The following is a 21,957-nucleotide window of genomic DNA, read 5'->3' on the forward strand; positions in this document are numbered from 1 at the left end:
TCTCAGATCCTTAAATGTGTAGTAAGATTACATAACTGTGGAGCCTGTTAAAATAACTGGTGCTCCAAGGTTCATACTTTGGGAAGTGACTTCTAGGCATGTTAGAAATCATCTATTTATGTAAATGAATGTCCTAATCACAAATCCCCTTATGTTGAGATTAATCTTCGTCTCTGTGTGTGATACTATTAAACTAGCTGCCTAAGGTAGTCCTCAATTGGGAGAGAACCTGATCTAGTTGGCATACACAGTTCAGTAAAAAGAAGAATGTTGATTACTCCATTTTGATTATTATTCTAAACCCCCAAACAGCAAAGATTAAAGCACTTTTACCTACCGTGTTTCCCTGAAAATAAGACTTAGCAAGACCATCAGCTCTAATGCATCTTTTGGAGCAAAAATTAATATAAGACTGGTCTTATTTGAATATAAGACCGGGTATAATATAATATAAATACCGGGTTTTATACTAATTTTTGCTCCAAAAGACTTATTAGAGCTGATGGTCCGGCTAGGTTTTATTTTTGGGGAAACAGTATGTACATAACTAGAGCTTTAGCAAACTTCTATCTAAACAAGAATAACACTTGCAAACAGGCTAGAATAATTCAATATTACATTCCGTTATGGTTGACTAAGGACATCTGTGAAAACTGAGCAACATCCATAATCTACAAACACAGAGAAATTGAGAAACTTTATGAATACAATGTTAAATCAACAACCATTATACCATTGTTTTTGAAATCTTACCTGCCCAGTTCCTTTAGCTTTTTCTGAAATTTACAGTGGACTTTCCATTGCCATTTTCCTTCCGGAGTACTAAGTTCTTCGAGGAATGTCAAAAAATTTTTAAGGTTCTCTGTTAAGAGATAATGAAGCTCATTTTAAATTCAATAAATAACAAGTCACCCACAACTTAATTATGGAAGGAGTGGTTGGTGATACTGTGTAGAAGCACCAACATCCCTGTGTAGTTATTTTCTTCTTTCCCCCTCTAACGGAGACAGATCTATATATTCTCTTTTAGATCTAAGAATGTTACATCTACACATTATAAAAAAGAACATATTGATAACAATAAACCAGAAGGGATCCAAGTGTAGTAGGTGTATAGAGCCTTGCTTTACACCAAATTTAGAGGAAATTATTTGTGAAGACTAAGAATGGGAATGAAATTTGAATAAGAGCTCAAGAAAATGATGGAAATGTACTCGTTATCAGTGATTGGCAGAATGGACAATACATTCAAAAGCATGAATGAGTCATTGAGAAAAAAGTAGAAAAGACAGAAATTACATACTGAAAAGAGTGCACAAATCTTACCAATTGTGACAACTTCTGGATTGAGAATAGATTCATCAGACACGATAAAACCTCCAGATACAAATAATTCATTGTATGTATGATTTTTAACATCATCCAGACTATCAACACCAGCAAAACTAACACAAGGCAGCTTCTTTAAAGTCACCAAGCCAGGTACCTATTTAAATACCAAAATAAACACAGAAAAAAGGACAGATAAGGCAATGAACTGATAGACTCAAGTGTGAAGTAACTTGTAAGAAAAGTCTTTAACAAAATGCACTATGGTTCACCTATTATCAGTGTGTTGCTTCTGGGAAGCCAAACACAGAATATTCCCAACATTATTTCTAAATATATAGACCAACGTTTATGTAATGTGCAGCTACCATGAACAGAACACTCGAAGGCACTTACAATAGACCTGGAAACAGAATGAAAAATGCTAACCTGCTTGGCTCTGTGAATACAATCAGAGCTCTGGAACAGTCAGGCAAAGCTCCAAAAGGGCAGTAGGACTTGAGATGGGCTCCTAAGACTGTGTGGGGTACCTCCAAATCCAAGAGAAAGGGGGACTGATTTGGCAAAGAGGGTGGAAAAAATAGGTTTTACCTGGGACATACAAATGAAGATGACAACATAGTCAGCAGACTCACTGGCATTCAAGAATTACTGAATTCTTGACTATTTGAGTGGTAGGGAAGATCTGTGGTGTGTAGCCATGTAAACTTGCATGAGTACAAACTTGAATCTCACAACCTGATTCACGGGAGGGTCATTTAGGTGTCAAGCCCTAAACTTCTCAACCTGGAAGTTTTATCTCCTTTAAAGCTTATGCAGATATTTAAAAAAAAAACAGCTTTAGTCTCAAAGACAGGAAGATTTTATAAGGGTGTTTTAATAACCAAAATAAGTAGTAAATTTGTCTTAATAGTCTACCTTGTGAATGAAACCTGCAATGTCTTCATTTTGAATAATAATTAATAGTTTATCTAATTTTGATCTTCTTTCCAAAAACTGTTCTGGATGACATTCTGTGTTGCCTAATTTGATAAGATATTCCTGTTGAAGAGAAAAAATTAAATCAATATTAAAAAGGTTTTTTTTGCAAATATCCATTTAACACTACAAATGCAAGATAAACTGATAAACATAAGCATAAGCTAAAATGCTATTAATAATAACCTTATACTCTAGGAACCTCAGGAATCATCAAGTCTGCTCTTATAGATGAATCTAAAGCTCAGAGCTTCAATGGTCACAGTCACAATGATACAATGCTATACAACAAGGCCAAGTAAATGCCAATGTGGGATAAAAGAACCATAAAAACAATGGATTAGCCCAGGTTCTTAACCCAGCTCCACTGCTTAGTTTGGGCAACCCAGAGCCCAATTGTTAACCATTCCCTCAGCCCCATTTTCCTTTTCTTTCAAAGCAGGCCCTTGGTTAGCTGCAGCAATATTACTGACATACTCCCCTTCAGTTACAAACCACTCTCCCAACCACTATAGCTTCATTTAATTCACAACAGCCCCAAAATCATTCATTAGGAAATTCAGTACGTACAATGGTGTTCACATACTAATTAGCCATGTCTGTCAAGTTTACACCTTCAAGCAAAATAGAAGGCCCCACCTAATACCTCCTTCAATGCTGTGCCCTTTCAAAGGACACAAGGCAGTAGTGCAGGCAGAGTTCCCTTTGCAATTTGCTCGCTGATGGGATCCTGAAGCAAGCGGCAGGATTCTGGAGGTCACATTCCTCATTCCACAGACACAAAAGCAGATTATTTTCCAGGTGGGCATGGCTAGTTAGAGGAACATAACTCTAAATCCAGCTTGCCTCATAACCAGTCTACTTCTCTTTTAGGAGTGGTCTACAAGTGTCACACCCAAAAAGGAGGTTTCTGCGTAGCCCCAAACTAAAGCACGATCTACATTATTTCATTTTGCTCCAACCTGTAAAGTTTCTAAGCAGATCTCAGCACAGCTTACAGTCCGGTAGAGTTTCCAGGGGGGGAATTCCCCCTTGTTCTCAGGAATTTTTTTCCCTTTCTCGTTCCCGAATCCCAAGATATAAACTGTTTTCTGTTCACCACAATGAATTGTTTCCACAAAGTGACGGCCGATACTACCAACCATCTGGGTTCAAGGAGCCGATTTTCCCGATTTCCTGACCAACTTTTCTCGGGATTCGGGAATGGGAAAGCAAAAAAATTTCCTGAGAACGGGCGGGAATTCCCTCCTGGAAACCCTACAATCAGGTAATGAAAAGGTAAGTTACTGTTTGATGGGCCTGCTTGTAATTTTTGGGCTGTCTTTAAAAAGCTTTAAATGTGAGTTCATTTTAGGTAAGACAGTTTAACTCACACAATAACAAATCAGTTTGACTCCAGAAATATTTAGAAAGCTTAAAATTTTATTCATAAAGCTTTTTACTCTATTGCAACATTTTTATTGGAAATTTCCCAATGGATATTAAAACAAAGTTCCAATCTCATTTCTTTCCTATCAGATTTATAAAACACAACATCCTTTTCTTCTAGAGAAAACAGAAAAATTATTTATTCTATGCCAGAATGAATTACAAGTACCGTTCTTAAGTAAATGCATTTCCTGTCAGTATGTTACAATCAGTTAAAAATGTGGTGGGGGGAGGTGGAGTAATGCTGAGCACACTGGGACTTGTGCCCAACCTATTTTTCCATCTAGCCCACAACATGTAGCTATGCCCCCCCCACCCCACCCCGAGTAACATGCTTTGGAACATGCTGCTGGGTGTGGAAAAAAACTGAGAAGTGTTACATTCAATCATACAAGGCAAAAATGCAACTAAGGAATTCCTAGTAAGTCTGGTTTCATCTTCCCAAGAAATCACAGGGAATTAGAAGACACATTGAGCACTCTGCCACCTCCTTCATGTTCTCCTGGGCACACCACATTAAGATCAAAGAGATCCCCAAATTGACAAAGGCGCAGGACATGCCCGCTGCATGGAGTTGCTAGGCCACTCTGAGCTTATAAACCACTTACTTACAGTCTCCTCTGCTTCCTTTAACAAAACAGTCAGAAACTCATCATGGTAAGTAAATTCCATAAATGGGATCAGGCATTTATTTTAAAACCTAAGGCATTCCTTTAAGGAATTAAAAGCCTATAGTTTAGTGAATACTAATTGGTTAATAGTAAACTGATAGAATTATTCCAATGTTATAATTTACATACTGATTGTTACAAATTTTACACACAAAAACACACACACCAATACATATGTGTATTTTTTTAAACCAAATACCTGAAACGCTTGTATACTCTGTAGCTTCAGTAGGAAAAAATGTACCTTGCAGTGAGGAATCTTTCATGATCGGGGAGTCTTTCAGGATCACCATATACTTTGACCAATAATGGGCTGTAGGGAACCTTGATATGACCAGGGTATCAAGATATCATTAGGTCATACCTGGGCAGTTTATTTTTCTATTTGATTGATAAACCCCACAGGAGGTAAACACTGACAACTTCCTTTTAACCCTCTCTCTCTTTCCCTCCCTGAAAACACAAGTACGAAACATTTTAAATCTTTGAATCAATAGTTAAAGGTATTTGCAGTATACAATGGTCTTTAAAATAACACTGTAAAACAAGATTCTAAATTCTAACATACTTAGATCACAGGTTTTCAATTTAGTTGAACTTACTAGTCTTTTGTTCCACTCTGCATTATATTATGAAAACATATGGCCAACATTTGAAAAAAAAATTTCCTTTTTATAGAGGTCAGACCCAACAAGACAAGTTTATACACATTACTACCATCTTCTCATTTAGTTACCTTTATTTCTTTACAGAGCACACTCTCTTCTCCTTCATGAATATAAAATTTCACAGTATTTTTCTGGACATCTTTCATGATTTTAACCAAACTGTTAAATACTTCAGGTTCTAACTTGCTTATAAAATTTGAAAGAGCTGGTTGGGCAGAAATGGTCACATCACTGGGTGATTTTGTTGTTTCTTTTTCTACTGGTTCCTGAGCAGTATCACCAGGTACAGTATGATCAGAAGTCACCATTAGCTCTGTGGCACGGTGTGGCTGGCTCACTTCTACTTCAGTTAAAGCCAAAGCTGAAGAGGAATGCTGCTCATGAGAGTTGGTGTCTTTCAAAGTATCACTACAAAGTGGTTCAAGGTGTTTACTGTTGAAGTCACTTGAGGAAACTGGTATGACATGTCTTCTCAGAGGATTCAATGCTATCTTAGTACCAGAATCATTAGGACTGACTGGTGGCAAACTCCCTCCCTTGGCTGATGCTTTGATAATAATAGTATTTAGCTTCTCATGCAAGCCATCTACAAACTCCTGTATGCCAGCTTTGGAAGTCTTGGAATATATGAACTCAGAAAGCCGTTTCATCTTCTCTTGTGTTGAAAAGATAGGTGTGGAAATTCTACTGACATATGAAACATTCTTTTGCTTCAAAATCTCTTCTATCTTCCTAGAAAAGAGACTGTATTCTCCTAACACTGTCCTCTCTGTGGTTTCGCTCACTGCAGGCGGCTCTGCTGCTGGCACACACTGCTCTTCCACTGTCATCACCTGACCTGTCAACACGTCATCCTCAGTGGTGCCCTTTAGTGTGTCTGTAAATGGAGAGGATGGAAACTGGTAATCAGAACTTCTCTGTCTACTTATTACCCGGGGGTCGTTAGGAAAGGCCTCCTGCGGTGGCAGATACACCAGTTGTTCTTCTGGTGATTTCATACCTACATAGGAAGAGTTCATTATTACAAGAGCAATTCAAAAAATAAATAACATCTGAAAAAACAAACTCATAAATGAGAAAAAAATGTCAGGAAAAATTTATAACTAATTATATGCATTGGAAAGTAGAATAAAAATCTCGAATAATGATGTGAACAAGGGCCAATTTGTCATCAACCCAAATTAAGTGATTTGCTTATTTCTGCTTCCCTACCTTTCTGTAGATTTGATTTTAATAGACATGTTTCAATCAGGATGGTCAGTTGTAACAACTTGCTCACCCCCTACATTCTCTGCGAAGTAATGTCTACCATAGTAATACCGTCTTAATATGAAATTGAGTGTAAGGCAAATGAAAGAATGCCAAACTGAAATGCTGTGGGAATAACTGCCAAGTTAAGAGTTATATTCAGGATATAGGGAAATTAATTTTATCTGTTTTCAGATTTACTCTCACATATGGGGTTGCTCAGTGGATTTCCTACAATGTTAGGAACTTTAATTTATCAGGGGAAAAAGGCTCAATAATATAGGAAGAGAACAATTTTCATAACTGTATTAACAGTAACACTTTTAATAGTGCTTTCATAATTATTTTTTATTTGTTTCAAAATAATTCCAAGGGAAATCACAATACCTAATACCTCATTTGAGATGAAGAGATCGTTCAGGTAGTTGATACTAATAGAACTATTTAATTTTGACTCGTGACAACTAGCTCCAACCATAAGATCATAACTCCCCCCACAAATCCTAAATTCAATCACAATATGCTTTTGAAACTATATTTCAAAACTGGTACCCTAAATCTCTTTTCAAAAAACAAGGGGAAAGTAAGTTTAACAATTTATAGTAATATTGTTTTTTAGGAAAAGAAAAAATTCATCTTTACCTAGAAGATCCACATTATACAATTTTATCCTTTAAAAAATTACTAATTTTTCTTAAATCTTAGCCAACATTCTCTAACAAATTGTTTTTCTAGTACCGTGTTCCCCCGAAAATAAGACCTAGCCGGACAATCAGCTCTAATGCGTCTTTTGGAGCAAAAATTAACAGAAGACCCCGTCTTATTTTAATATAAGACCCGGTCTTATATATAATATAATAATAATTAATACAATATATAATACAGGGTCTTATATTAATTTTTGCTCCAAGATGCGTTAGAGCTGATTGTCCAGCTAGGTCTTATTTTTGGGGAAAGACGTTAGTTCTCAAAACTACAGTACATTAAAGATATAGTGAATTTGCTATTCACCCAGGTGTAGTAGCATGCCCGCTCTACACAAAATTCATTTTTTATTTTCCCCACAATTACACTTTTCTAAAGGGTTAAACAGCCTCAACAGCAGTCAGCTTGTGATCACTTGTGACATTTCTCTACCAACCCCAGTGGTTACCACGAACCACTGTAACCATTAACTACTGCAAAGACATCAGTCAGCAGGATAAGAAGACCATAGCAGGTCTGTAGGTGGGAGAAGAGGAGAGCAAATATCCAATGTACCAAGGTAAGAAGTACAACTGTATGAAACTGATCAATCAGAAAATTCAAGTTCCATAAATTACTCAGGAATAGTGACTGTCCTTAAATCTGCAATATGGGGTTTAGTACACATATAAAATGTTTGGGCTAGTGGAAGACTTACTTTTTGAAGTATTTTTGTACTTCTTGAATTATGTACCATATCAAATGTCTGATTTGTCTAAATAAAAAATATTTATCTCGTAAAGCAAATGGACTGGAGGACCACCTGTAATTTAAAAACTTCTGAGTCATTTATTATTTTAAACGAAATACTTGTTCCCAAAATTTATAGCTATAGTTCAGAACAATAATCTTATTCCTGAAGGGCTATGGATAAAGGGACTTTTTAAAGATGAAATATAACTTCAATCCACATGGGGAATTCGCCACATTAAAAAACTCTAGACCAAATCCATTTTTAAAATGCAAATGATCACCACCTAATTTTACCTTCCACAAATTTCCCCTATATAATTTTAATAGATCGACAATTTTATTTTTAAAATGTCATCAATAAATGATTTAAAAGAAACACATGTCAATATCCGTAATAATGCACGTTTTCTAGTTACTGTAGTTCAAGCATTACAGTATTTTGACTTTTAAGTGCAAAGGGGGCAGTGAGTTCTCTAAAGGCAGCATCATTCACATATTTATACTTTCAATCACAAAATGGAAGATGGTATCCCAAATAAGAGGACTGCAGATGCTGATAGAATTACTGATAGACACAAAATGTAGGTGAATCCCAGATATAAACGTTAAGTAAAAGAGCCAAAATCAAGAGGACGTGTACGTTCCATTTATCTTAAGGTGAAATAAGTCACATTTAGTGGTTACTACTGATGGCAGGGGGAGTACCAACTAGGAAGACACAGAATTAAACCTCAGATGCCAGAAGTGCTCTATGTATTGTTTGGGCAGGGTCACAGAAGGGAACATGTATGTAAAAATTCATCGAGCAGTATACTCAAGATTTGTGCACTTTTACATCCACGACATATCTGTTCTGTTTTTTATTTTTAAATCATCTTTTCCGAGGATACATATTTTCTTCAAGAAAATCTTTAATAGTCTTTCTTACAATTACCAAGAGAGGAATAACCAACTGCAAAGACCTACTAAAATTAAAGTCAGTTAGCTCTTCCAAAAAAAAACACAAAACAAAAAAACAAAACAAAAGAAACTAAACACCTAAGATTTGAAGATCAACAAAATGGGAATAAACACCCACCACCAAACTCTAAAGCAAGAAAATGCCTATGACCACATAGGGATGTTGAATTGATTGAGATCAGACAAAAGACTCTTTTAGGCATCCAGTGCAACTAGCTAATCATTACTATCCATAAATGTTTCTGGAATCTGAGCGTTTCCTAATTTCCGATTTAAATTATCGGCAGAAATTAGCTTTACAATTAGAAGAATTGGGTAATAAAACTCAAGATTAGGAATAATGTACCTAAAAGGTAAATGACCTCACCTCCTCTTATTTTTTAAGTTTAAAAGAAACTAGAAGACAGCTTCTCATAGAATATCCTGCAGAAATGGATTATGAAAAATATCCAGGTCTTCCCAAGTCACATCTCATAGAATTTACTGTGGGTTTAGAAAACGTAATCTCTATGAATACACAGCAGCTACTTTGAAACATTCTTTGTAAAAGAATATTTGATACAAATCAATTAATAACTTAAATACAAATATGATATTGTCCAAATTTTCTGTAATCAACAGAACTTAAATTGATACCCTATTAATGGAAGACCAGAACTGTAAGCATCAATTCTGAAGAAGGGTACACTGGGAGGAAAAGCAAAGCGAGCCTTCTCACCTGGTGTTTGTTTCTCACCATGTTTCCTCAGCTGGTCTTCTGGGCTTCTTGCATTCCCTCCTGAGGGAAAGCATCCATTAGATTTGTAGACTTTCTTCAGATATTGGTGATACCTATTAAGCACCTTTTAGACAACCAAATGCTAACAAATCCAGGTATTCCTCTTTTTGCCTAAAATAATCCTGAAGGGTCATTCAGAAATGGGAAGTTGTTCTCCTTTCCATGCAGGTGATGATGAAATATCAACACCTAGATGTTGTGCTTTCAAATGGCTCTAAACAGCAACTATGAAGGTGTCTAAATGAGGGATGGTTAGGCTAATCATCTTACACGCACTACATCCTTATTCTGTTTCTCCCACTCAAGTGGACATCTCCAGCTCCTAAGTGAGAATCAGTTGCCTCTCTACCGTAACATCTAGGCCTCTTGCCCTGTCTGGTAAGGTACTAAGTAGAGAATGGTGTTGAAGCCTATGGAAATTCATCAAAGTTCTAGAAATTCTTCTCATAGTCCTTGGAGGTCTCAAAGCTTCTAGGTCACATGCCAGTCTACTTTTTAGCAAAAAGTTCTTTGGTTCTTTTTTCTTTTTAAAGGTTAAATAGGTCTAGGAATAGAAAAAAGTGCCCTGAAGATATTTCCAAAAATGCTTAGCTAACAAAGACTAATATTAAGAGTATGTATATATGTGTGTGTATATGTGTTTGCAAAGAGAAATTACAATACTGTAAAATCTTTCAAAATTGGCTGAACTGTTCTTATCTCATGGGTCAATAAGCTTTCTAGGATATTTGCATTTGATCATTTCAGGACATTCTCCACAATGATCCAATTTCTCTAAGATAATCCAATATTAAAAAATCAAATTTCTTTCAAACAGATGGACCTCAACATGACTACTTCTTTGATGATAGCTTGTTATAGTGAAGCTTACTATAATAATTTGAGAAGACAGCATTTATTGGCTGCCCCAAGACCATCATTTCATCTCCACAGTTACCTCACCTTTTTAGAAACTCAATTTCTGCCAACAACTTTTATTTGGAAGTTTGCATGGTAAAGTCCATGGGGAGAATAAGTGTTTTAAATCTCTATTTTTTAATAGGCTTTTTTGCAGATACTTGCTGATGCTGACCAAGCAATGATGAACCTTACACTGTTCAAAATAAGACACTGAAGATGTCAGAGCCAAGTAAGACAGCACCTAATGACCCAAGAGTGGAATTTAGAAAGATGAAAGAAACCCTTCAGGAACTTGGTTCCTAAGTAAAATCATGCAAACCTAATCTCCAGTACACTTGTTCTTACCTGTAATTGGAATCAGTTTCCAATGTATTTCAGTCTCTTCAACATCATTTGACTTGGATTGTCTACGAAATCCATGTTCAACGGGAACGGTGGGACACAAACTGCAATCTTCAAAATTGTTCATGCTAATTAAATTTGGATCCTAAAAATTAGAGTACATATTCAATAGCTTTCTTTTCAATTAATTTTAAAATAAAAAATAAAGAACTAATTTTTCACAGCAAATTCATAAGCTTCAATCTAAACATTATAAATTAGTCAAATCAACTTGGTGAAGTTATAATACTCAAGCCTCAAATTAAAACATGTTTTCCTTCAAAACATAATTTGATGTTGATTTAAGAGCAGAGATGGGTAAATTTTTTCAGTAAAGCGCCAAATATTTTATGCTTTGTGGACGACATAGTCAGATAGTCAGCTCTGCCATTGTAGCGCAAAAGCAGCCATAGGCAATACCTAAGCAAATGGGCATGGCCGTGTTCCAGTAAAACTTGTTACAAAAATAGGCAATGGGCTGGGTTTGACCTATGCCCCCATTAACCCAATTTAGAGTATTAAATACATTAGGAAATGTTAACATAGGTTAGTTTGTCAGTGCCTAATTTATACACCTCCCCAAGTGAGCTTCCTTCCCTCATATTGCCCCTAAAACAAGTATCCCAAAACTATATGCACAAAGACTGGGGATATCCATGACTTTTATTCAAAGGCGGAGCAGAAAAAAAATGAAGGAAAGAGTAAGTTAGAAATAAACCCTTAGGAATATTGTGCCAGTTTGGTATTGGTCCCCAGTGATGCAGCTACTTCTTGGGAGAAAATAAGGCTACTTCTCAGCTAGAGAGCAGTACTCTAAGTACATATCATAAACTGGATCCCTGTGAAGCAAGACTGAGTGTCACTTCAGAGGTAATTCTAAAGGCCACTGTTTTCCACTCCTATCTGCATGAGAAATACAAAGTATTAGGTTGGTGCAAAAGTAACTGCAGTTTAAAAGGTTGAAAATAATTGCAAAAACCGCAATTACTTTTGCACCTAATACCTAATAACCTTGTAACACTGGTGCACTGACTTTAGTCACTGCATCTGGGATTCTAGTACGACCAGCAGAAAGGCAATGCTTTGAGGATTCAATTTTATTGTGAAACGATATGGAATTAACTCCCAATAGCCATTTCTGACAAACAGACTGTCCAGCCTTAACTTCATGACAACAGGTAAATCTTTGACTAGATGTAACCCTATAAACAGGAAGGAAAACCACCACTTCTGTACTTGTCTCTTTGTAACAAGGAATAACTTAGAAATATTATCCTGGACACTTTTATTGAAATGTGTATTTTATTTCTTTCTGAAAGGGGAAAAAACTCATTGAAGCATACCTACATTCTCTTTCACACATATATTCACAAAAGCAAACAAGATAATCAAAAGACACATGCTGGGGGCAGCCAGTTAGCTCAGTTGGTTGGAGCACAGTGCTGTTAACAACAAGGTTGCCGGTTCAATCGCTACATGGGCCACTGTGAGCTGGGCCTCCACAAATAGATTGAAACAACTATGTGACTTGGAGTTGATGGGTCCTGGAAAAACACACTTAAATAAATAGAAGTTAAAAAAAAAAAAGACACATGCTTACTTCTTTCAAATGTAGTTTATGGTCAGTGCCTACTTCACTGGTAGAAACAGCAACAGGATACTTTAATGATGATGTATCAACTTCTAGCAATGGGCTCTGAGTACCCTTACAATGTACATTTTCAATTTTTGCACAAGTAGGCTGCTCATAGTCTTTCTTATCCAGGTTAGAATTCAACTCATATTCGTGCTTTTGCCTCAGCTCTTCATAGGCATCATCAGTGCTCAACCCTAAGGCTTTGTTGACTGTGTCTGTCAGGGACGCATCAGAATGGCGAGCATTTGCCAGTGTTTCTGACAGCCAATTGAACAGCCTGTGGATGTCAGCAACACCAGAGTTAGAGGAATCCTGCTGCTGCTGCCTCAAGTCAGCATCGTGCCCAAGTGAGCCAACAGGCTGTGGGGACTCTGAAGGGAAAAGAGAAAGAAAAGTCATGCCTTAAAGTTAAGTTTGGAAGGCTAGCATAAAAATAAAAAAATAAAATATACCTAAAAATTAATTATAAGTTATTTATGGGCAGGAACTCAATCAAACCACTGGCTTAGATTTTACATCTATCCTTTACAAATATGACTGGTTCTAAAATTTTGCACATAGGTCAAAATTCCTATTAAATGAAAACTTACATAATTTGAAAAATCTATTAATGGAGAAATGAGCTCAAGCATCAAGTTGATAACATATATATTGCATATTGACATGGGTAATATATATATTAATAACCATACTGTTTACCTTAAAATCTACCACCAAAATCCCAAAGTCAACCAGGTGCTTGACAAGAGATAAAATATCTGCACTTGCCATTTCACAAAATGTTAGGAGGATCTGCAGACTATGCTAAAATCTACTAAAAAGTAAAGAAGAATGACTTAATTTGATTTCTACCTCCTTTATTTCTATTACATTTAGTCCTTAAAATACTGAACTTGTTATTATCTAAGACTTATCTCAAATGACTAGATTACTTAAATTCGTAACAAAGCTTGGATTTTAGAGCTAACAAAACCATCCTGAATAAATCTACACTAAACTTGCATTAAGAATAGAAAGCACTATAAGGGAAAACATATTAACACATGGCTCCAAACAAGTATAAATCTGGATAATCTGCACAATAACATATTTAAAAACTTGCAAAGGGGAGTAGACAGTCAGAAAGTCATGTGCTTTAATGCTGAAGGTGGGTAAAGTCAGGATTTCCAATCTAGGTAGGATATAATGGACCACAGCAGAAAACAAAACAAAAAAGCAACAGAATACTGTACGATTCTAATTACATGTAATTATAGAGCAGACGAAACTAATGCAGACAGAAAACACATCAGTAGTGGGGTGAGACTAACTACAAAGGAGTACAAGGCAACTTTTGGGGGTAATGACAATGTTCTATATATTGGAGTGGTGGTAACATAGCCATCAAAACTCACCAGAATCAGACGGCACTTAAAATGGGTACATTGTATATGTCATATCTCAAAAAATGTGATGTTAAAGGAGGTAGGGAGGACAGGAGGTAACATCATATAAAATGAGTAGGTTCACCACCAACTCAAGATCAGGGTATTTTAGAAGTTAGAATCCAACCCTTAAATCTCTACTTTTAGAAATCAGAAATAAAGTGTGCAAAATTACTAGAAACAAACATGAGTGAGGAACATTAGAAATCGGATCATCACTAGTTCTAGTTTAACCTATATACCTCTTCTCCCCTGCCCTATTTCTCCTTTGGTCTATTATAATTAGAATGGTTTCCCCATCACTTTAGTTATTGGTGAAGGCTGATTTTTACCCACAAATATTTTTTCACATGTACAAAATTAGTCTAATTGTCAGCTAAAATGGCACCAAAATTTAAGTATCTTGCCTATTATGTGCTCAGTGCTAGGAAATACAGCCAAGTTTAAGAACAATGTTTTGGAATCAGAATTGAGTTCAATCATGGATTAGTGAACTAGAAACTTTATCTAAAGTTATTTAACTTATGAGATAAGGATAATGTCTAGCACTCAAGAATGAAATGAGTCCATATACAGAGGGTGCCAAAAAAAATGTATACACATTTTAAGAAAGGAAAAAACTACTAAAATTGTAATACTCAATATATACCAATATCAAAAGATGAATACAAGTCACGTTTGACCTCTGCAATTACAAGAGGTGCTCGAAGTGGTTACCATCAGCGTCCAGACACTTCTGATTACGGCGAACTACTGCTTGAACAACGTTGACCAAAGTGTCCACTTGTACACATTTTTTTGGCACCCCCGGTATGTAAAGGACTTAACACATAGTAAGTTCTTAACTCTCAAGGCACACAGTCAACTGTATGACAGTATGGATCAGTAAATGTCAACAGGTTCAGCACAGAGCAGAAATCCAGCATAAGCTAAAGGAAATGAAAACCACCAAGGAATAGAACAGCCAGAAAGCTATGGAGGGATCTGAACTAAAAATGTATGAGGTTTGATGCTTCAAGAAAAAAGAAAATAAAGGGTAATTCATGACATATTTTGAGATAGAGATGATCCTTAACCAAGGAGTATGTGAAGGAAGAGTGGGAAACATGGCTAACTAGGCTGGATGTAGCCAATCTATAACAAAGCCTTGAAAAATGAATACAGAAGCTGAGATTGGTAGCAAATAAGCAAAGCAATATTGAGAGCAACATGATACTAAAATGAGTGACGGAAGACAACAAGGCCATCCAAGAGATGAAGACCACAGACAAGGATGAAAACGTTGGAAAGAAAAAGAAAAAAACTGAAAGTTATTAAAAAGAACAGCACTGTCAAATACTTTCTGCAATGATGCAAATGTTCTCTATCTGTGCTGTTCAATACAGTGGTGTAGCTGGTATAATACAAGAAATTAATTTTTATTTCATTTCAATTAATTTAAACTTTCTGCACTATCTAATATGGCAACCACTAGCCACATGTTCTTAAAGTATTTAAGATCTGCCATAGTCAATAGAACAGCAGCAGAGGCACAAAACATAGCTTGTTATATCAAAGGTCCCTGAATGCAAAGGAACATATTTCATGCTTATGGACTAGCAGTGTGAAGATCTTAAAACTCTAGATGAAAAAAACAGTTTAAATTATTTGCAATATTGAAACACACACACTTAAGGGAGGTGGGTCTCTGATTTTTCTTCAATTAAAACAAAAAAGCAAAGAAAAATAGAAAAAAAGAAAAAGCCAAACATATTACTTGACTCCTAAAGTAGAAAAAAGTATGTGTACACATCTAAGAAATTTTATTTTAAAGCTCAGTAGGTTCCTTTCATTAAGCAACATACTAAAAAGAACCCCACAATATTCTATGTTGTTTTTTTCCAATTATAAAATTAAAGGAATATAAAAGGATAGGAGATTCAATTAGTAGGGTAAAAGCTGAGCATACTTTATTTTCTGACATTAACCTAAGCTATACAATTCAGAAATCTGAAGTGCAAGGGTATGAATTTGGCAAATATTTTCTGTAAAGGACCAGATGGTATTTTAGGCTTTGTGGGCCTCAGGGTCTCTGTCCCAAATCTGCGTTCCAGTGTGAAAGCAGCTATATATACACATATAAATGAATAGGCATGGCTGTATTCCAATACAACTTTCTTTACAAACACAGGGAACAGGCTGGATTGGCTTTTAGGTTGTAATTTGCACACTCCCATACTAGAAGAAAGGAAAGAACTACTTTACTATATTTTTGGTTGTTATTTTTATACTATATAAGAGCAATCTGCTATTTTACCTTCATACAGATGGAAATTTTCAGATAAATTAGTGGTTTTGGCGAGCTTTCTCATATTTTCAGGTAGATCCTCAAGCTTCCTCTTCAAGACAGTTTTGCTTCTCATATCTTCTGTATCTGAGTCCCCACCCACATTTTTTTTCCTACACTGAATTAAATCAATCAATTCTTTGAGTCTATCTTTATCATAATCCAAAGAGTGAGATGACTTCTGCTTTCCAGGTTTAATAGTCTCACATCTTGAGTTATTTCGTTTTCCAAATTTCCTTTTTGTACCATTCATTTCTTCTTGGCCTTCATAATCTGAAAGCTGACTGAAATGATGAAGTTTTCTATTGTCTTCGAACAGCTCTTTTAATTTACAAATAGATAACTGATACATTTCAGGCCGAAAAATATAGGTATGCAAACAATCATCAATATGGGACTTATTTTTTGGAGCTGGGTATAAGAATTTTTTATCATCTAATCGTGAAGCATATGGAAACATAATAAACTCTCGTTTACCTGAACCAAAACCTCGCTTAAAAAATTCATTTACATACTTTTCAACAACAGAATGAAAATTTATAGTATTTATACTTTTGAATTCCTTTCGACACTGAATCAAAGCAAACTGTAAAAACTGAGTTATTTTTAATATATCTGGCATGTTCTCATGTCTCTCCTGTGGTGCTGCATTGGTTGAACATTTTTGTGCTGCAAACAAAAGAACAAAAATAATAAACCATGTTAGCAATTAAGAAACTAATGAAATACAGATCTACATATTGTCAAAGAAATGTAACAACATTCATACATTAATGGTGAACCAAACTAGTGTATACCCTAATACATACATGTAATATAGAAATATATGAATAGCATGCTTCTAAGTCCAAGCATCTAAAATTAAAATGAGCCAATAAGAAACTGAAACAAAGGAAATTACAGAACATATTTTTAGAGGAAAAATACCCACTCATTAAAGATCTTCATTTCTTATTGTCCCTAGGCCTTTCAACTCGTGGCAAGAAAAATGTAAGGAGAAATAAAGAAGCAGGACAAGATTTGAGGCTCCTAGTAAGACAATCCTGCAAATGATAGCAATGTCACTCCTTCCTATTACAACTTTAAATTCACATGAATTCTCTATCCCCATAAAGAGATATATGCAGGCACTGAGTGTCTACCATTAAGAATCTCAATCTAACAGTGAAACCTATTAGGTGGGAACTATTTATTAATACAGCATTACAGTTAGTTCTTAGAAATGGTGAATAGCAAATTTTCTCTAACATCAATGTAAAAAATTCTTATTAATTTTGAATGGCCTAATATTTAACCTAGCACATGATGCTTTTATAATTGCTAAAATTTGAATGCAAACATGAACCAAGCTAAAAAATATAATATAAAACCCTGAAAAATGAAGCTATAGTACTGTAACAATTACAACCAACATTTAGTGAAAACACTGATTAAAACCTAAATAATTTTTCATAGTTTAAAAAAAAAAATCAAGTTATATAATTTGTTTTATATTGTTAATACCTTTTAATACCCTCAGTATTGTAATACCCCCATGATGTAAGAAAGACAAAATATTTAGTAAGTTACCTGGAAATTTTCAATAAAATATAGGTTATCTATAAGTAACTGGATTTAGATATTCAAAAAACTTACAAGAAACTATGCTTCTAGGTTCTGGAAATAGAAACAAAGCATGTAGGACTCGAGACTTGACAGTTTGATGTTCTAAAAATAATAAGAAGCCAAATTCATTAGCAATGTATTTCAAGTATCAAGTTAAAAAAGAATTATAAAAATTAGAGATTACTTACCATATGGAGAAACCATTTGATAAGGAGAAAGAAGAAAAAGGTATCCTCGGTCTCCCAAAGGTTTAACAAGAACCTGCATTTTTGGAAGAGGGAAGAAGTTGAATCTGCTTTATTATTACTGACTGTAAGGCAGACACACAGCAGTTTCCACTAATTATAAAGAAAACAAAGTTCTTGATCATCTTTAGGAAAAATATTGATACTAAAAAATATTGAATTAGTTAAAACTCTTTCCAGTTCTGCTAATTAACAGAATTTTAATCAAATAAAAAACTCCTTAGTTTTCATAACTTTAAAGAGAAAATTCCCCTAATTAACTGTCCAAGTTGTTGATGTTTCTTTGAAGCTAAAATATAAAGACCAAAGATTTCAAATATTTTCCTCAGCAATTCAAAAGACACGTGAATTGTGAAGGTAACATGCTGGATGTTGGAAATACAGAGTTTAGGCTAATCTCAAATGAAATGTGTTGTTATAATCTAATTCTTCACATATTTAATGAACACCTTTCACATGTAACGCAATTTGCCTTGCCAGAAACAGCTTCATAGACAGGCAACACAAGATCTTTGATCTCAAGAAGTTTATACTTGGTGGACAGAGTAACACAGGAACTATCAATAATTAGGTAAGAAGAAAATTTCTCAAAAAGACTTACAAAGCAACATGAAGGGGGAAAACTGCAGTTTGTTTATGGTCAGAAGAGACACTGAAAGTGTATTGGAGGTGGATTCTGAAGGATGGGTACCTTGCCAAGAGCCCGAGGTTGTGGGACGGACATTTCAATAGAAGTACCATCATGAGCAAAGGCAGAGTTATCATATGATGGACAGTCTGCAGGCATCAGAATAGTTACGACTGGCAAAAGGACAGACTAGGACAAATGTGTCAGACAAGTCTAGAAAGAAAGATCTTAGTCTATATTATAAAAAGACAAGAATTCTAGGCTAGCCAGGAGTGCCCTGGAAAGTATACCTTTTGAACTGGAATATAAACCCCCTCCAAAAAAAAAAAAAAAAAAAAAGTGTTGACAGCACTGTGAAGAGAGGGAAAGAAAACAAAGTAATGTGAAGAACTCAAACTCAGTTCAGGGGCTACTGCAACAGTTCATAGTAATTTTTTTTTTTTTGGATTAAAGGGTAAACTAAGCATGGCAGTTAAACACAAAAGGGTATTTGGGTTCTGAAGGAAAACTTATGCTACTTAAATACCTACTAAATAATTCTAATAAACAAAGTCTGTGTAAGAACCCATAGTTTAAAGGCCAAAAAGTGACTGTGCTACCAATTTACATTTAATAGAAACATTGTTTGAACACTCAAAAGTAAGGTGGACAATGTACCTGAAATTTTGTTTCAGACTCAAATACTTTTATCCAAAATGTTTTATATATCACATCCCTTTTAACATTTTGCCCAGCTCCTAGTTCTCAGAACAGGAAGTTGGGAAGCACAAATAAAATTTTCATGTTGTGTGGTCACTGAGGAGAAACAATTAGATGTTCTTAAATTCTCACCCACTCCAAATACCAGGTTTTTAAAATTCCACTGGCTCAGTAGCCTTTATAAAATCCCTTGTCCTCTAAGGGGCCTCATTTCTAAAGGGAATCAACACCCAGAAACAATCCTTGGGCAGACAAAGAGGGCTTCACAGTAATACACGTTGCTTTAGCTCAAAGAAACAGTTTTAGCCTTCTAGAAAAGGAAACACCTGCAAACTCCATGCTCCTGCTGCCTCTATTTATTACACCTTACTGTTTCCTTCCCCCTCAGAAAATAGTTTTAACCCAGTCTGTGGATTTTTATTACTTAATTCTACTATTTTGATTTCTCAATAACATCACAGGAAATTATTTTATACAAGAAATACATTAAAAATATACAATATTAAGCTCACAATCTTAAATGACCAAGCTTAAAAGGAGTTAAGCTACCTAAGTGAGATTCAGCAGAAACAAAAGATTCAAACACCCAAGAGCTTCAAACTGGAATTATCAGATGCAATACATAAAACAATAGGTATGAAATGAATGTTTAAAGAAATAAAATAACTGGCAGAATTGAAAAAATGTTCACACAAAAATTAGTATACAAATGTTCGTAGCAGCAATATTTCTAACAGCCAAAGAGTGGAAACAACTGATGAATGGACAAAATGTGGCATTATCCATACAATGAAATATTACTCAGCCATAAAAAAAGAATGAATTACTTAAACACGCTACAATATGGATGACCATTAAAATTCTTATGCTAAGAGAAAGCAGCCAGGCATTAAAGGCCTCACAATGCATGCTTCCACTTATATAAGATGTTCAGAATAGATCAATCCATAAAGACAGAAGGAGATTAGTGGTTGCCAAGGACTGGAGGAAAGAATGAAGAGTAAATGCTTAAAGGATATGAGGTTTCTTTCTGGGGTAATGAAAATACTCTGGAATTAGATAGTGGTGATGGTTGCACAACATTGTGAATCTACTAAAACTCACACTGAATTATACACTTTAAAATGGCTAAAATGATGAAACTTATTTTGATAAAAATAGTAGTAAGAAATACCAGAATATAACCTCTATCTCCTAGAATAGTGCCTGGAACATAATAGATACTCAGTAAGTATCTCAGAAAGAATGAACAAAAATCTGTTTAAAAAAATGGTGAGGTACATCTCAAAAATCAAATATAACTTTTAGAAATCAAAAATATTCTCTGTGAAATCAGAAACTCAATGAATGGGTTGAACACCAAATTAGACATAACTAGACACAGAATTTGTAAACTAGAAGATAGCTATGATGAAATTACTCAGAATGCAGCAGAGAGACAGGTAGATGGAAAACACTAGAGAAGTTAACATGAAGAACAGAATGAAAAGGTCTGACACATGATGGTTCAATCTTAGTCTAAAAGAAATGAAGTATAATAAGAGAGATAATGATTAATATTCCAGAAATGAAGATATAGTCCACAGATCTGAAAGGAGACTATATACCAAGCTGCATAAATAAGAAATCTACACCTAGATATATTTAATGTAACTATAAAACACCCAAGTTTAAAAAAGCAAAAGGAAAAACTAAACAAGAGGATCTACAAAGGAACAATAATTAGAGTAAGAGCTGACTTCTCAACAAAAATAAAAGACAGAAGATACTATAGTATAATCAAAGTGCTAATAAAAGACAGAAGATACTGTAGTATAATTAAAGTGCTAAGTGAAAATAGTTGTCAACCCAGAATTGTGTACCCAGGTTCCAACATTTAAAGAATATGCTTTTTCTCAAATACAAAGGAGGCATGTACAAATTTGACCACAAAGTAGGCTTTAAATCAAGTCTCAATAACTTCAAACAATCACCACCTATTCTGATTACAATGAAATTAAATTATGAAAAACAAAAGGAAGTATTCTCGTAATTTGGAAATTTAAAAACATACCTCCACATCATGTGCCAAAGTGAAAATCCTGATAGAAACTAAAAAATGCTTTTAATTGAATAATGAAAACACTACGTATTAAAACATGTGGAATGTCTGTTGGTGGGAATGCAGATTGGTGCAGCCACTATGGAAAACAGTATGGAGGTATCTCAAAAATCTGAAAATGTAACTACCTTATGATCCAGCAATCCCACTCCTAGGTATCTATCCGGAGAAATCCAAAACTCCAATTCAAAAATCTTTATGCACTCCTATGTTTATTGCAGCACTATACACAATAGCCAAGACATGGAAACAACCGAAATGCCCATCGGTAGATGACTGGATTAAGAAACGGTGGTACATTTATACAATGGAGTATTACGCAGCCATAAAGAAAGAAATCTTACCATTTGCAACAACATGGATGGACCTAGAGAACACTATGTTAAGTGAAATAAGTCAGACAGAGAAAGACAAATACCACATGATCTCACTTATATGCGGAATCTAAAGAAAAGAATAAGTGAATGAACTAATCAGAAACAGTTTTGGAGACATAGAGGAAAAATTGAGGGTTG

The 21,957-nt window shown here is 35.0% G+C and overlaps 1 protein-coding gene across 6 annotated transcripts in view; it reads right to left on the reverse strand.

The window, feature by feature from the left end:
• The window catches only part of TASOR (transcription activation suppressor), a 46,736-nt gene that overhangs the window by 2,883 nt on the left and 21,896 nt on the right, over positions 1-21,957 (reverse strand). For 2 of the 6 annotated variants that reach the window (XM_019724209.2, XM_019724212.2), the window contains exons 12-21: positions 17,958-18,030; positions 17,800-17,871; positions 16,135-16,833; positions 12,379-12,785; positions 10,743-10,884; positions 9,438-9,497; positions 5,143-6,074; positions 2,248-2,370; positions 1,327-1,486; positions 754-862 (exon numbers count right to left, since the gene is read on the reverse strand). In XM_019724209.2, the coding sequence (XP_019579768.2) occupies positions 754-862; positions 1,327-1,486; positions 2,248-2,370; positions 5,143-6,074; positions 9,438-9,497; positions 10,743-10,884; positions 12,379-12,785; positions 16,135-16,833; positions 17,800-17,871; positions 17,958-18,030 (2,777 nt within the window). The remainder of the gene's footprint in view (positions 1-753; positions 863-1,326; positions 1,487-2,247; positions 2,371-5,142; positions 6,075-9,437; positions 9,498-10,742; positions 10,885-12,378; positions 12,786-16,134; positions 16,834-17,799; positions 17,872-17,957; positions 18,031-21,957) is intronic. The other 4 variants (XM_019724210.2, XM_019724213.2, XM_019724211.2 and 1 more) reach the window with 2 other exon arrangements.

Source organism: Rhinolophus sinicus, linkage group LG10, assembly GCF_036562045.2.
Source record: "Rhinolophus sinicus isolate RSC01 linkage group LG10, ASM3656204v1, whole genome shotgun sequence".
Classification (NCBI taxonomy): Eukaryota; Metazoa; Chordata; class Mammalia; order Chiroptera; family Rhinolophidae; genus Rhinolophus; species Rhinolophus sinicus.